Here is a 13,444-nt window from a genome sequence, read left to right on the forward strand (position 1 = left end):
AAAAGAAACATCACCCATCCTTATAAAACAAATCAAGAAATATAAAATCATCAGCAGTAAAACTGTACTAACAAAAAGAACATATTTCGAAACAGCTGATGAGTGGAATATCCAATAATTAAAAACTCATATAAAACATTTCCAGATACCAACAAAATATTTCAAAATAGCAGACACAAAGACCCAGTAATGAAAAATAATAAGGATACAAAACATTTTTTGCTCTGCATACCTGAGAACGTTTGATATCCAGGTGTCCTGAGATTGTTCTGAATTAGCAGGAGGCGGGGTGGTTTGCTTGGAACTTTCTCCTCTCTCAGTCACATACCAGCGCTCTCACACTGGCTCTCAATGACACACCTATACACACATGCTCTCAGTCACTCACATATACACATGTTTTTTCTCTCTCACTTATATAGGCTCTTAATTACACATTTACACACATGCTGTCTATCTTTTCACGCTTACACACACACACACAGGCTTTCAATCAAATAAATACATGCTGTCTTTTTCTCTCACACACAGACTCTCATTCACATGCTTACAAACATGTCCTCTCTTTCTCTCATTTACACACAGGCTCTCAATCACATACTCACATGCTCCCTCACCTAAATCAGCTCTCAATCACACACAGACACACATGGTCTCTCTCTCTCATTTAAACACAGGCTCTCAATCACATACTCCATCACCTAAACCAGCTTTCAATTGCACACATGCTCTCTCTCTTACTTATACACACAGGCTCTTAATCATACATACACATTATCTCTCTCACACACAAAGGATCTCAATCATACACACATACTCTTTCACACAAACAGGTTTTCAATCACAAACTTACACATACAGGTTCCCAATGGTAAACTTACATTCATGCTCTCTCTCTCATAGGCAGGCTCTCAATCACAGACATACTCTCTTTCACATATACAGGCTCTCAATCATTCACATACATGCAATCTCTCACACACACACACACACACACACGCCCGCCCCCCCGCGGCCCGGAAGAGGAAGTGGAGAGTATCGGGTGCCAGCGCGGCAAGAAGAGGCCACGCTAGTGCGCTCGGCATCGGCCCGAAGAAAAGAAGACTGCAGCGCGGCTCGGAGGAAAATGAAGAGCTTCAACCGCGGCCGATGGGACTCCGCCTCCGCGAGGGCTGAAAATGAAGAGGTTAGCGTTGGGAGGAGGCTGCTGCTGCCGCGCGTTCCCGGGGTGGGGAGAGAGAGAGTGAATGAGCGAGCATGTGTGTTTCCTCGCTCATTCACTCTCTCTCCCCCCCACCCCGGGAACGCGCGGCAGCAGCAGCCTCCTCCCAACGCTAACCTCTTCATTTTCAGCCCTCGCGGAGGCGGAGTCCCATCGGCCGCGGCTGAACCTCTTCATTTTCCTCCGAGCCGCGCTGCAGTCTTCTTTTCTTCGGGCCGATGCCGAGCGCACTAGCGTGGCCTCTTCTTGCCGCGCAGGCACCCGATACTCTCCACTTCCTCTTCCGGGCCGCGGGGGGGCGGGAAAAAGAGAGCAGCCGGTGCCGCTGACTCCAGCTGTCCTGCCGCGTTCCGCCCGGGCTGACAGCATTTTAAGCCCGGGCGGAGGAGGACCGGGGAGCAGCTGGGTCAGCGGGAAAGTGTGGCGACTGTCTGCGAGCCAGATGCAGCCCTCAAAAGAGCCATATCTGGCTCGCGAGCCATGGGTTCCCGACCCCTGTGCTAACCAGTTGGATAGAGTATGTTTGCCCACTGCTTTACCTGGTTTATTTGGATCATAGGAAACAAAAAGCTGATTGGATTGTCTGAGGGATGTAGTGCGATTTAAATAAAAGGACAATACACGTTTACAGTCCAAAGTGTGTAAAGCTCTTTCCCCTTGGTGAGAGTGAGGTCTTGGAAAGAATGTGGGTAGAACTATGGTTTGATTTAAGTGGAATTCCGTAACTACTTTGGCCCACTCTGTCATGTAGAAACTTTGTATAAGGTTCATATGTGACAAGTGCTTGTAACTCACTAACTCTTCTAGCTGATGTAATGGCTATGAGGAAGATAGTCTTCCATGTGAGAAATTTGAGATCACAAGAATGTATGGGTTCGAAAGGAGAACGCATTAATGCTGTTAAAACCAGATTCAGATCCCATTCCATGACTGGAAGCCGAATTGGTGGTTTAAGGTGAGTTAGACCTCTCATAAACCTACTGACAAGAGGTTGTGTGGATATAGGTGCATCTCCCATCTTGTTATGATAAGCTGAGATTGCACTCAAATGTACTCTTATTGAGGAAGTCTGAAGACCAGAGTCTGAAAGATGGTATAAATAGTCTAGAAGAGAAGTAGTGGGGCAATTGAAAGGATCAATCTGGTTCTGTCTGCACCACAAAGTGAACCTTTTCCATTTGAAAGAATAATTCTTTCTTGTGGAAGGTTTGCGTGAAGCTATAAGCACTTGAGATACATTAGTGGAAAGATTGAGTGGTTGTAAGATCAAGCTTTCAACATCCATGCTGTCAGTAATAGGGATTGAAGGTTGGGATGGCGCAACTGACCCCGATCCTGAGTTATGAGATTGGGAGCTACTCCCAGGCGAATTGGATCCCTGACTGAAAGGTCTAGCAGTGTGGGAAACCATATTTGTCGAGGCCAGTATGGGGCTATGAGTATCATGGTTCCCTTGTCCTGTTGTAGCTTCACTAGAGTTTTCGTTATAAGCGGTATTGGAGGATACGCGTATAGTAGGCCTGAGTTCCAAGGGCGAGCAAAAGCGTCCTTGGCCGGCTGGTTCTTCTGTTTGTGTAGAGAACAGAAGTTGTCCACTTTGTGATTCAGATGTGACGCAAACAGGTCTATTATTGGTTGTCCCCAACTTTGGAACAGCCTGGTCGCTACTAAACGATCCAAGGCCCACTCATGTGGTTGGAACTGACGACTGAGTCGATCTGCTAGTACATTGTGAATCCCTGCTAGATAAGTGGCCTGTAGGAACATTGAGTGGTTCAGGGCCCAGCCCCAAATCTGTGCAGCTTCTTGACAAAGGAGATACGAGCCCATACCTCCCTGTTTGTTGATGTACCACATGGCTACTGTGTTGTCTGTTTGGATTAGAACAGTCTTGTGTGAAAGGCAGTCCTTGAACGCATGCAGCGCATAACGTATAGCTCGAAGTTCTAGAAAATTGATTTGATATGTGGCTTCGAGTTTTGTCCAAGTCCCTTGAGTTTGGAGAGTGTTTATGTGAGCTCCCCAACCCAAGGTGGATGCATCTGTAGTTAATGTTATCTGAGGGACTGGTTTCTGGAAGGGTAGGCCCTTGCGTAAATTGTCCTTGGCTGTCCACCATCGTAGTGATGAGCGTAGTTGGTGGGTTACTTGAATTGGATAATGTAATGGCTGAATGGCTTGGATCCATTGTGATCGTAAAGTCCATTGGGTTACTCTCATGGCGAGGCATGCCATAGGAGTGACATGAACTGTGGAGGCCATGTGGCCTAGTAAGGTAAGAAACTGATGGGCTGTCGCTTGTTGTTGTAAGGAAATTGAGTGTGCCAACAGGGACAGTGTGTCTGCACGATCTTCTGGTAGAAAAGCTTGTGCAGTGTCTGTGTTTAATTCTGTTCCTATGAATTGGAGTAGATGAGGAGGAGTCGTGTGGGATTTCTGATAATTGATGAGGAATCCCATTCTGTGAAGTACAGCTATTGTGTGATTTAGAGAAGTTACTGCTCCTTGCTGTGATTGACTTTTGATGAGCCAATCGTCGAGATAAGGAAAGACATGAACACCTTGTTTGTGTAAGTGTGCTATCACTGCCAGGCATTTGGTGAATACTCTGGGAGCTAAAGCAAGGCCGAATGGCAATACTCTGTATTGGAAATGCTGATGTCCTAGTGTGAATCGCAGATACTTGCGATGAGGAGGGAATATAAGAATGTGTGTATAAGCATCTTGAAGATCCAGAGAACAAAACCAATCTCCCTTTTGCAGAAGTGGAAGCATGGTGCCTAGAAAAACCATCCTGAACTTTTCTTTTTTTAAGAATTTGTTGAGATTTCTGAGATCTAGGATGGGACGTAGGCCTCCAGTTTTCTTTGGAATGAGGAAATACCGGGAATAGAATCCTCTGCCCTTCTGACTGTGTGGTACTTGTTCCACAGCTCTTGCTTTCAGAAGAGCGGATAATTCTGTGTGTAATTGAAGTATGTGATTTTGATTGTGCTGGGAATAATGTGGTGGAAACTCCTGAGGGAGTGATGTTAAGTCGAGGCGATAGCCTTGATGTATTACTGAAAGGACCCAATGATCAGATGTTACTGATGTCCACTCCTAGTAGAAATGGGATATTCTTCCTCCAACTGGCAAGGTGGTTTGGGGATTGGAATATAGGCCTTGCTCTCTGAATTGCGTTTCAAAAACCCGAGGCAGGTCCTGTTTGAGGAGCTGGTTGGGGCCTCGCAGACCGCTGTTGTCTCTGTTGAGGTCTTTGTTGAGACCTTGGAGGTCTTGGTCTAGAAGTGGGAGGATAGTACCTTTTTGGTCTGTAGAAAGGACGTTTTGCCTCCCTACGTGGTGGTCTGCGACTTGTGTGTATTGCAGGGTCATGAGGTAGCATTGAGAGTTGCTTTAGAGTCTCCGAATGCTCTCGAAGCTGAGCCACAGCGTCCTGAACCTTGGTGCCAAACAGATTATCTCCCTGGCAGGGAAGGTCAACCAGTTTGTCCTGGACCTCTGGCCTTAAATCAGAGGCCTTGAGCCAGGCCCACCTTCTGGCACTAATGCCTGATGCTGCTGTTCTTGAAGATGTTTCAAAAGCATCATAGGTGGCTCTGACCTCGTGCTTTCCTGCGTCTAAGCCTTTTTGAATAATGTTTTGTGCTGCCTCTTGGTGTTGTTGAGGCAGAGAAGGTACAAATTCTTCAATTTGCTTCCAGAGATTTCTCTGGTGTTGAGTCATATAAAGTTGGTATGCTGAAATCTTTGAGTTTAGCATGGCTCCTTGATAGATTTTCCTACCCATCTGATCTAAAAACCTATTGTCCTTTCCTGGAGGAATTGAGGCATGGGTTCTGGTCCTGCGAGATTTCTTTTGTGCGGATTCAACCACAAGGATTCTGGACCCAGGATGAGTTGAGTTTTCTCATACCCTGGTGCAGATTGTATGAGATAGGTAAAATCTACCCTTTTATTAACTGCAGGAGTTGTGCAGGGGTGTTCCCAAATTCTCTGCTGGAGTTGTAGTAGTACTTCATGGATAGGGATTGCCAGATTGTGCTTAGGGGGATCTACAAACTGTAGAATTTCCAGGGTCTGTTGCCTCTCATCTTTTTCAGCTTGTAGCTGAAAAGGTATAGACTCTGACATCTCCTAGATGAAGGATGAAAATGAAAGGTCCTCTGGAGGTGACTGTTTCTTGGACTGAGGTGGAGAGGGGTCAGGCATAAAGTCTTCTGATGAAGGCTCAGATGCGGTGTCAGACCAGGTATCAGAAGTTGGGGTTTGATATGGAGCAAGTGTAGGCTTTTGCGGTGGAGGTATCCCAGAAGGTCCCTGTAATGGGTCATGTGGGTCAGGTGAAGTTTCCTGTTCCTCCTCTTCTTGCCCTGGCATAATAGGCAAAGAAGCCAGCAGATCTTGATATCTTTTTGTGAGAAGGTTATGCAATGCTGCTTCTGAGCTAGTAGTTTCTGTAGCTGCAGTGGAAGGTTTTGGTAAAGAATGTTTGAATTTTCCCAATGACTTGTGCATGGAAGTGGTCTTCCTTTGTAAAGAAGGTATGGATGGTGCCATTGTATAAAGAGACATCGACTGTGTAGTAGATGGCATCGTCGATGGCAGAAAAGAAAACATCAAGATAGGAATCATCAATGTTATAGGCCGAGGTGGCATCGAAGGCATCGAGAAAGGTATAGGCACCGATGGTGTCGATGGAATTAATGCCTGAACAGGCTCCGTCATCGAGGTAGACATCAGCGGAATCGAAGGCATCGAAGATACCGCTGGCATCGGCGTATACGCCGGCATCGGCTGTGAAGCCGGTATCGATGAAACCTCTATCCTCGGCGATACCGCCGGCATCGACATGGGTGTCTGCATTGGCAATGGCGCCGGAATCTGCTGTTTTAAGGCATCGGTGACAATTTGTTTGATCAACGTAGTCAAGTCAGGAATCGAAGTCGATGACTGTGTTGACGTCGACGGTATCGATGCCAGAACCAAGGGAACGGAAGTCACCGTAGTCGAAGTCGTTTTTTGTCTCTTAGCGAGCAGTTCTTCCGGTGGTGGAAGCGGCGGGATAGAATGGTGCCGTCGGTACTTATGTTTTGGCCTCGGTTCAGTTACTGACCTTGTCAATGAAGTAAAGTCGTTTTTTAAGAAGAATTTTCTTCGTAAGTCCCACCGGAGATGATTTTGTGGAAGTTGTCGGGGAAGGCACAAGTGTCTTATATGTAAGACACTTGTGTTATGTCATCCCTAAGTTATATGTAAACCGGAGTGATTGGTAACATTGTTACCAGAACCTCGGTATATAAAAAAATGTTAAATAAATAAATAAATAAAATCTGAGCCATTTTTTTCTTGGTGGAGTTTTCTGCCTTTTGGAGTCATCTCCTGGCATTCTGGACAGGAAGCGATCTCATGCTGTCCTCCAAGGCACCGAACGCATTCTAAATGGGGATCCGATATGGACATCGTTCGGTTACAGGCTGGGCATTTTTTGAAGCCTGAGGCCATGACTGAATCGACGGCCGTCAATGGAAATTTTGGAATTTTTAAATCGGAAACGAATTTCCTTGTCACCGTCCGGTGGCAATCACTGTGAGACCCCAAATGGGGCAAAAATGTGTAAGAAAATATTGACTTTTTTAGTCAAAGTTGTGAGGAAAACTTCACAGGGCTCCTATGACCGCAATGTCGATGGCAGCGCGGAAAAACGAAGACTGAAGTGAGACCCCTGTGGCAGGGAATATCATGGCATGCCGGGCATGCTCAGTAGCCCCAGGCTGCCAGTCAAAAGCTTCTAGAAACTTTGACAGAAGTTTTTCCCGCATTAGGGCTCCGTTAGTGATGTCACCCATATGTGAGGACTAGCATCCTGCTTGTCCTGGGATAATACAAGGACTAGGGTGCACTCCATGAAGTTGGCAAGTAGCATATTTAAAACAAATAGGAGAAAATTATTTCACTTAACGCACAATTAAACTCTGGAATTTGTTGCCGGAGGATATGGTTAAGGCAGCTTGTGTAGCTGGATTTAAAAAAGGTTTGGAAAAGTTTCTGGAGAAGACGTACATAGACTGCTATTAATCAATAGAAAATAGACACTGCTTGTTGCTAGCATTAGTAGCATGGGATCTATTTAATATTTGGATACTTGCCAATTACTCGTGACATGGATTGGCCACTAACAGGATACTAGGCTTGATGGACTCTTGGTCTGATCCAGTATAAAGAAAGTACTACTTACCTGATAATTTCCTTTCCTCTAATGAGGGCAGACCAATTCCCACCGATGGGTTATGCATCTCTGCCAGCAGATGGAGACAGAGTAAGAAGCTGACGTCATGGATATATAGTCCTGCCCTGACATCAGCCTGCCAATATTCTCTGAAAAAGCCAAACAGTGGACAAACTGATTATACTTGAACATTTATTTATTTATTTAAAAGTTTTTATATACCGCACAATGGATAATATATATCCGTCTAGGCGGTTTACAAGTGGTCAAAGCACATACATAATTTAAAAACAAAAACACAAACAATTTTAAAAACAGAAAGTTAAATACAGTGCATGGAATTATAATAGTTATTACAGATGAAAAGCTTGTGTAAATAAATGAGTTTTCAGTGATTTTTTTAATTCTCTACGGTTAGAAGTCAAACGGATACAGTCTGGTAAAGCATTCCATAATGTTGGACCTGCAACTGAGAAGGCACGTTTACGAGTCAATGATAGGCTAACAGATTTTACAGTGGGAATTTCTAATAAACATTTGTCAAAGGAACGTAATTGTCTGGATGGTTTATAAATTCGTAACAGTGAACATAGCCAGATTGTATCAGTATTGTATATTAGATTGTGTATAGTGGATAAGATTTTATATATTATGCGGTATGATACTGGGAGCCAATGTAATTGTTGTAAAATTACGCTGCACGTTCTCTGTTCAATACGCTGTCTATTGTTTAATGTAACGCCTTGACCGGCGACAGTTTTGTTGTATGGAAACCGACTTGATTTGATATGTATATCGAGAATGTCGGTATATAAAAACCCTAAATAAATAAATAAATAAAATTGGAGAGATGTGTTCATTTCGACGGATATTGTATAACATACGGGCAGTTGCGTTTTGAACTAGTTGAAGTGGATGGATTGTTGATTGGGGTAAGCCAAGATATAAAGCATTGCAATAATCTAATGAAGATAGAACGAGTGTTTGAGTGATCAGACGAAAATCATTTGGAAGGAGTAATGGTTTTAGTTGCTTTAACATATGAATTTTGAAGAAAGACTTTTTTACAGTTTCAGAGATGTTGTTTGTCAATGATAGTTTAGAGTCAATGATTACCCCTAAGTTTTTTGCGTGTGTTTTTATGGGAATGATTTGGATCTCAAAGGTAAATGTTGATGGTGGTTTGTAAAGAGAATCTGGAATGGTGGATAGATTAATTCTGTTTTGTTTGTATTTAGTTTTAGCCTATTATGAGATAGCCAAGTTTTGATAGTAGATAAGTATAATTGCAGTAAAGAAAAGGTTTTAGACCATGAGTCAGTGAAGGGTAAAATAAACTGAATATCATCGGCATAAATTTTGAAATTTAAATTTAAGCCGTTCAGAAGTCTGCATAAGGGTAATAGGTATAGGTTGAATAATAGAGCTTTGGGGGAAAGGTAGATGATACGATAACCAGTGAATGTTCTTCAATATCTCAAGTCTTCATCGAATGACTTATGAGGAGAGATTGAAGAATCTAAATATGTGCACCCTGGAAGAAAGGAGGAGCAGGGGTGATATGTTTCAAACTTTCAGATACTTGAAAGGTTTTAATGATCCAAAGACAACGACAAACCTTTTCCATCGGAAAAAAATCAGCAGAACCAGGGGTCACGAGTTGAAGCTCCAAGGAGGAAGACTCAGAACCAATGTCAGTAAGTATTTTTTCACGGAGAGGGTGGTGGATGCCCGGAATGCCCGTCTGGAGGAAGTGGTGAAGACCAGAACTGTGAAGGACTTCAAAGGGGCGAGGGATAAATACTGTGGATCCATCAAGTCTAGAGGACGTGAATGAAGAATGGGTGGCTTGCGGGTATGATGGCTACTGCCTGGAGATAATACCCTTATTCAATAAACATACACATGGTTAATGCAACTCCAATATTGCTCTAAGCTTCAACGGCAAGAGGAAGTGTGGAAAAAAAGGATTTGCATTCACAAAAAGCGGGGAGTAGCTTGCTTGTTACGGCAGTTACTACCCCAAACCAAATAAGCCAGATACTTTACTTTCAACGCATATCCAGCATAGCTCTCTGCTTCACTGGCAGGGGAGAAAGACTGATACTTCACGCACATCCAACATAGCTCTCTGCTTCAATGGCAGGGGAGAAAGTCTGATACTTCACGCACATCCAGCCTTCCATCAACCCTGGAGGGAGTCGCCAGTGCGGTAAGGTGGGTGGAGTGGAGACGTCGGGCAGCGTCGGTCGCAACAGATATAAAGGCAACTGGAGAAATGCAAAGAAATTGTAGAGCATATCCATCCCGAACCACTTCGAGGATCCATTGATCCGATGTAACATGGACCTACCTGTGATAAAAGCTAGATAGGTAGCCACATATCTCTGCACCAACAGGCAAGCCCGCAAATCTTCATTGAGGAGATCGAGGGGGTTCCATTTCTGGAGCCCGCATCCTTCCGAGAGCTCCTGGGGCGAAAGGACAGACATAGTAAAGGGACGGAATCTCTGGAAATCGTCAGTAGGCCCAGCCCTGAATATGCTCCCCCCAACAGTCACTCGCACTCCAATCCTGTTCAGTAATTTTTCCCGACATACAATAGAAACCAGGGCTTCTAGATCCTCTTGTCCCCTAATACTGTTACTAGGTAACCCCACCAAGGATTCTATACTTTCGTGCCTCATGGATCTCTTCTGATGGAAATGCTGAGCAAGAAAGAAAAACTCACTGGGTTCTTGCATGGCGTGAGAAGTCCCCTCCCCCCATCCCTATTTCTCCCCGCATTCCCCCCATCCTGCCCTCTTTTCCCTCATTCCCTAACCCTTGCCCTCTCTTCCCCCCTCTTCTCCACCCCCTCTCTCCCCTTCCCCCTTTCTCTCCCTAGCTGACCCTTAACCAAAAATTACAAATTTAGACACCTAAAATGGGGTATAAGATCACGTCTGATATGGGCGGGTGCTGTGCCCCTCTCCCTCCCTCCCAATTGTTCATGTAAAGTTAATATAAAAGCCAAAAACAACAAAAAAAAAAGGTCCAACTTCGATTAGCCCCTCTGAAAAATAAAAGCAATAGGGCCGTTATGACTACTGCAGTAGTGCATTCCGTATCCCAGGCAAATGGCACCTCCACGCCTCTTGACGAGGAAAGTGTGTTGCAAATCTCTTCAAGGCGTCAACTTCTTCCCTGCCAGAACTGGTATTTCAAACTCTTGGATCGACAAAGCGGATAGGCGTTAAGGATCTGACCCGTCCTCAAATGGTCCCAGCACAGTCTCTGTTGAAAATATCTGTCTGTTTTCCATGGTGGACTGAAACGCTAGGCCGCCATTTTATGTCTCGTGGTGTGTAACATGTCCTGACCTGCTACATATGATTCCTGGGCAAGAATTGTATAATGTGAGATTGTTCATTTTGAGGTATTTCTTTTAGCATCCTGACCTCTGATATTCCTATTTATGTTCCCAACAATTGAACAAGAAAAAAACCACATAAAATAAACATCAGTCGTGTTTCCTCCCGCTGGTTGGACACTTATGTATACTAGACCGCTTGACCCGTTTTGTGTTAAGCAATATTATTGTCCTGATATGTTTGCGCCTCTGCTGCTATTGTAAAACATTAGTTAGTCCATACGGCTCATGGTGAGACAAGCGTGCAGTTACCACCAATGTTGTCCATGCCTAGCACTGCTTAAGTGGCACATAGGAAAGGAAATATTTCTCTTTGGTGGCAAAACAAAATCCGTTTCCCTTCCAGATGAAAGCGCCCCCTTGATCAGGAGTGCAATTTCGGGCTCTCGTGCCCCCATTATCTCAGAGTCAATATTTCATTACAATGCCTCTATTATCCCAGCAGCTGACTTCGCCGTGTGGCGTCCTCCAGCCTTCTGACCCTTGTCTCGGAATGGGAATGCACGGGCACTATTAAGTGCACCATGCTTTGCAGAACCACTCCGTAAATTACATGGGAAAGAGGTAAGTGTAATAAACACTGCAATGGGGTCGCCGCAGGACATTAGAATGCCGTTCCGAGTCACGGGCTGCTAGTAAATGAACAGCGGGATTGAAACCTAACATATCCATATCTATTTGACATCATTGCGACTGAGCAGTTAGCAGAGTTCCTGGTCCATCTCTTTCTACTCAATGTTTTGATCAAGGTATTTCTGCACATCTTCATCTGTTTCGAAGAATTTAATTTGATCTTTGTGTCATTTAATGTGTCTTTGTGTCACACGCTGGAAACTGCAGCGAAAACTTCATTTGTCTGGCGAATAGTGCTGAGCACATCGGAGAGAACTTCCTTCTCGATGCGGACACCTGAGCTGAATAATCTTGGAAGATGCAAATTTTTGCCGTGTTATAAGTGAGGTCTGGGGTCTTCCGATAGGCTTGCATGATAGTTTGCTTATGTGTGAAGTTGAGCACCTTCATTATCACTAGTCTCGGCCTTGTGTCCCCATCTCTCCACTCTCTGAGTCAATGAGCCCTTTCTATACAAAGTAAGGCTTGTAATTCAGGGAGATGTAGGGATTTGGGCAACCACTTTACTAAAAAAGTGCCTAGTTGCCTGTCGTCTAACGTTTCTGGCAGCCCCATGAGGCGAATATTCGATCTTCTCGCCTGGTTTTCCAAATCCTCCAGTTTTGTCGTTTGGGCCACAATAGTTTTCTCTAGGGCTAGCATCTTAGAAGCAGTAGCTAGGCTGTCGTCTTCCAGGAGTGCTATTCTGCCTTCCAATTGCTCAAATCTCGGGTTGAGCTCTGCTAAAGCAGAGTGGACCTCAGATAGCTGTGTTGATATAGAAGCTAGCTTTAGATCTAGGGCTTCTATAATGATCTCCTTTAGATTGTCGGCCATGCTCGCTGTACCATCATCCCCATTCTGTGTCTCGGGTGCAGTCACCATTTTAGGATCCGCAGCCTTGGTTTTATCCCTCTTTTTCTTGCCTGTCCTAATGGGCATTCCGGAGGGCGATAACTGCATGTAAGTCACGATAAACTTGATGCTCGCCTGTCTTTTTCCAAAGTTTAGAGGAGTTTCCTCCGAAATTTATAAAGAAATGGAGCGCGGCACCCGGAGCCCTGCCAAAGCATGTCTGTTCGTGCTCACCACATCACGTGATCTCCCTTTGCATCCTTAAAATCTGCTCCTCCTTCCACCAGGATGGTGGCTCGCTCAGTGGGAAACACAACTGTTCTCTGGCCTGCAGCTCCCCCTTTAAAGCTTGCATCTGGTGCACTCCATTCAAGGTCAATTAACTCCTGAATCGCATTCAGGAGGCAAAAGAAACATGAAGCCTTGCTTAGGGTGACCAATAAGGAGTCCTTCTGCACACCCAAAGTCACTGTTAGCCATTCTGAGGATCTTCAATGTCTGAGAGATCAGGTTCGGCAACTCATCTCTGTGAAAAGAAATGGAGAAAAGTCCTATGTGGCTCCAAATCTGGGGGAATCTCCCCTTCCTGAATAGAGGAGCTAACACAATCATTATCACTGTCTTCTTGATCCACATCCATTCGAACATTTTCAGGAAGTGCTGAGCCACGATGTTTGCCTGTGGTGGCACAGGGGAACTTTGAGCACATGAACCTAAAGGTGCAGATATTGCAGACTCAGACGGACATCCCTGTAGAAAGGTGTGTAGTCCCTGGAAGAATTCCACCCAAGAAAAGGAAGATGGCTTCATACTAGGCCCCATAGGCCTGAACCTAACATCCTGAGAGCAAGTCTCACCTAAAGACGACTCAGTAAGAGGATCAACTCCAATATCACTCCCCTCAGATCGTGGGGTTGGACCAGTATTGGCAAAATCAGTAAGAGGCAAATCCTCATGAGCATCCAGGCAGTGCTGACATAGGCTTACAGAAAGCTCCGGCTATATCGTCCTGATGTACAAACAGCACAAATAGCTAAGCGTTTAGACTTTTTTGACTTTGGAGCCATGGCTGGTATGCGCTCAATATACACTTGCAGACATGCACCCACCT

The 13,444-nt window shown here is 44.8% G+C and overlaps 1 protein-coding gene across 6 annotated transcripts in view; it reads right to left on the minus strand.

Moving 5' to 3' along the window:
* The window catches only part of TMCO1 (transmembrane and coiled-coil domains 1), a 526,809-nt gene that overhangs the window by 363,960 nt on the left and 149,405 nt on the right, over positions 1-13,444 (minus strand). For 3 of the 6 annotated variants that reach the window (XM_029617471.1, XM_029617470.1, XM_029617472.1), the window contains one exon: positions 7,464-7,603. The exons of the other annotated variants lie outside the window; for them this stretch is intronic. In XM_029617471.1, coding sequence (XP_029473331.1) covers positions 7,464-7,521 — 58 coding nt within the window. In that variant the 5' untranslated portion in view covers positions 7,522-7,603. The remainder of the gene's footprint in view (positions 1-7,463; positions 7,604-13,444) is intronic. 6 annotated transcript variants of the gene reach the window in all.

Source organism: Rhinatrema bivittatum, chromosome 10 (assembly GCF_901001135.1).
Source record: "Rhinatrema bivittatum chromosome 10, aRhiBiv1.1, whole genome shotgun sequence".
NCBI lineage: Eukaryota > Metazoa > Chordata > Amphibia > Gymnophiona > Rhinatrematidae > Rhinatrema > Rhinatrema bivittatum.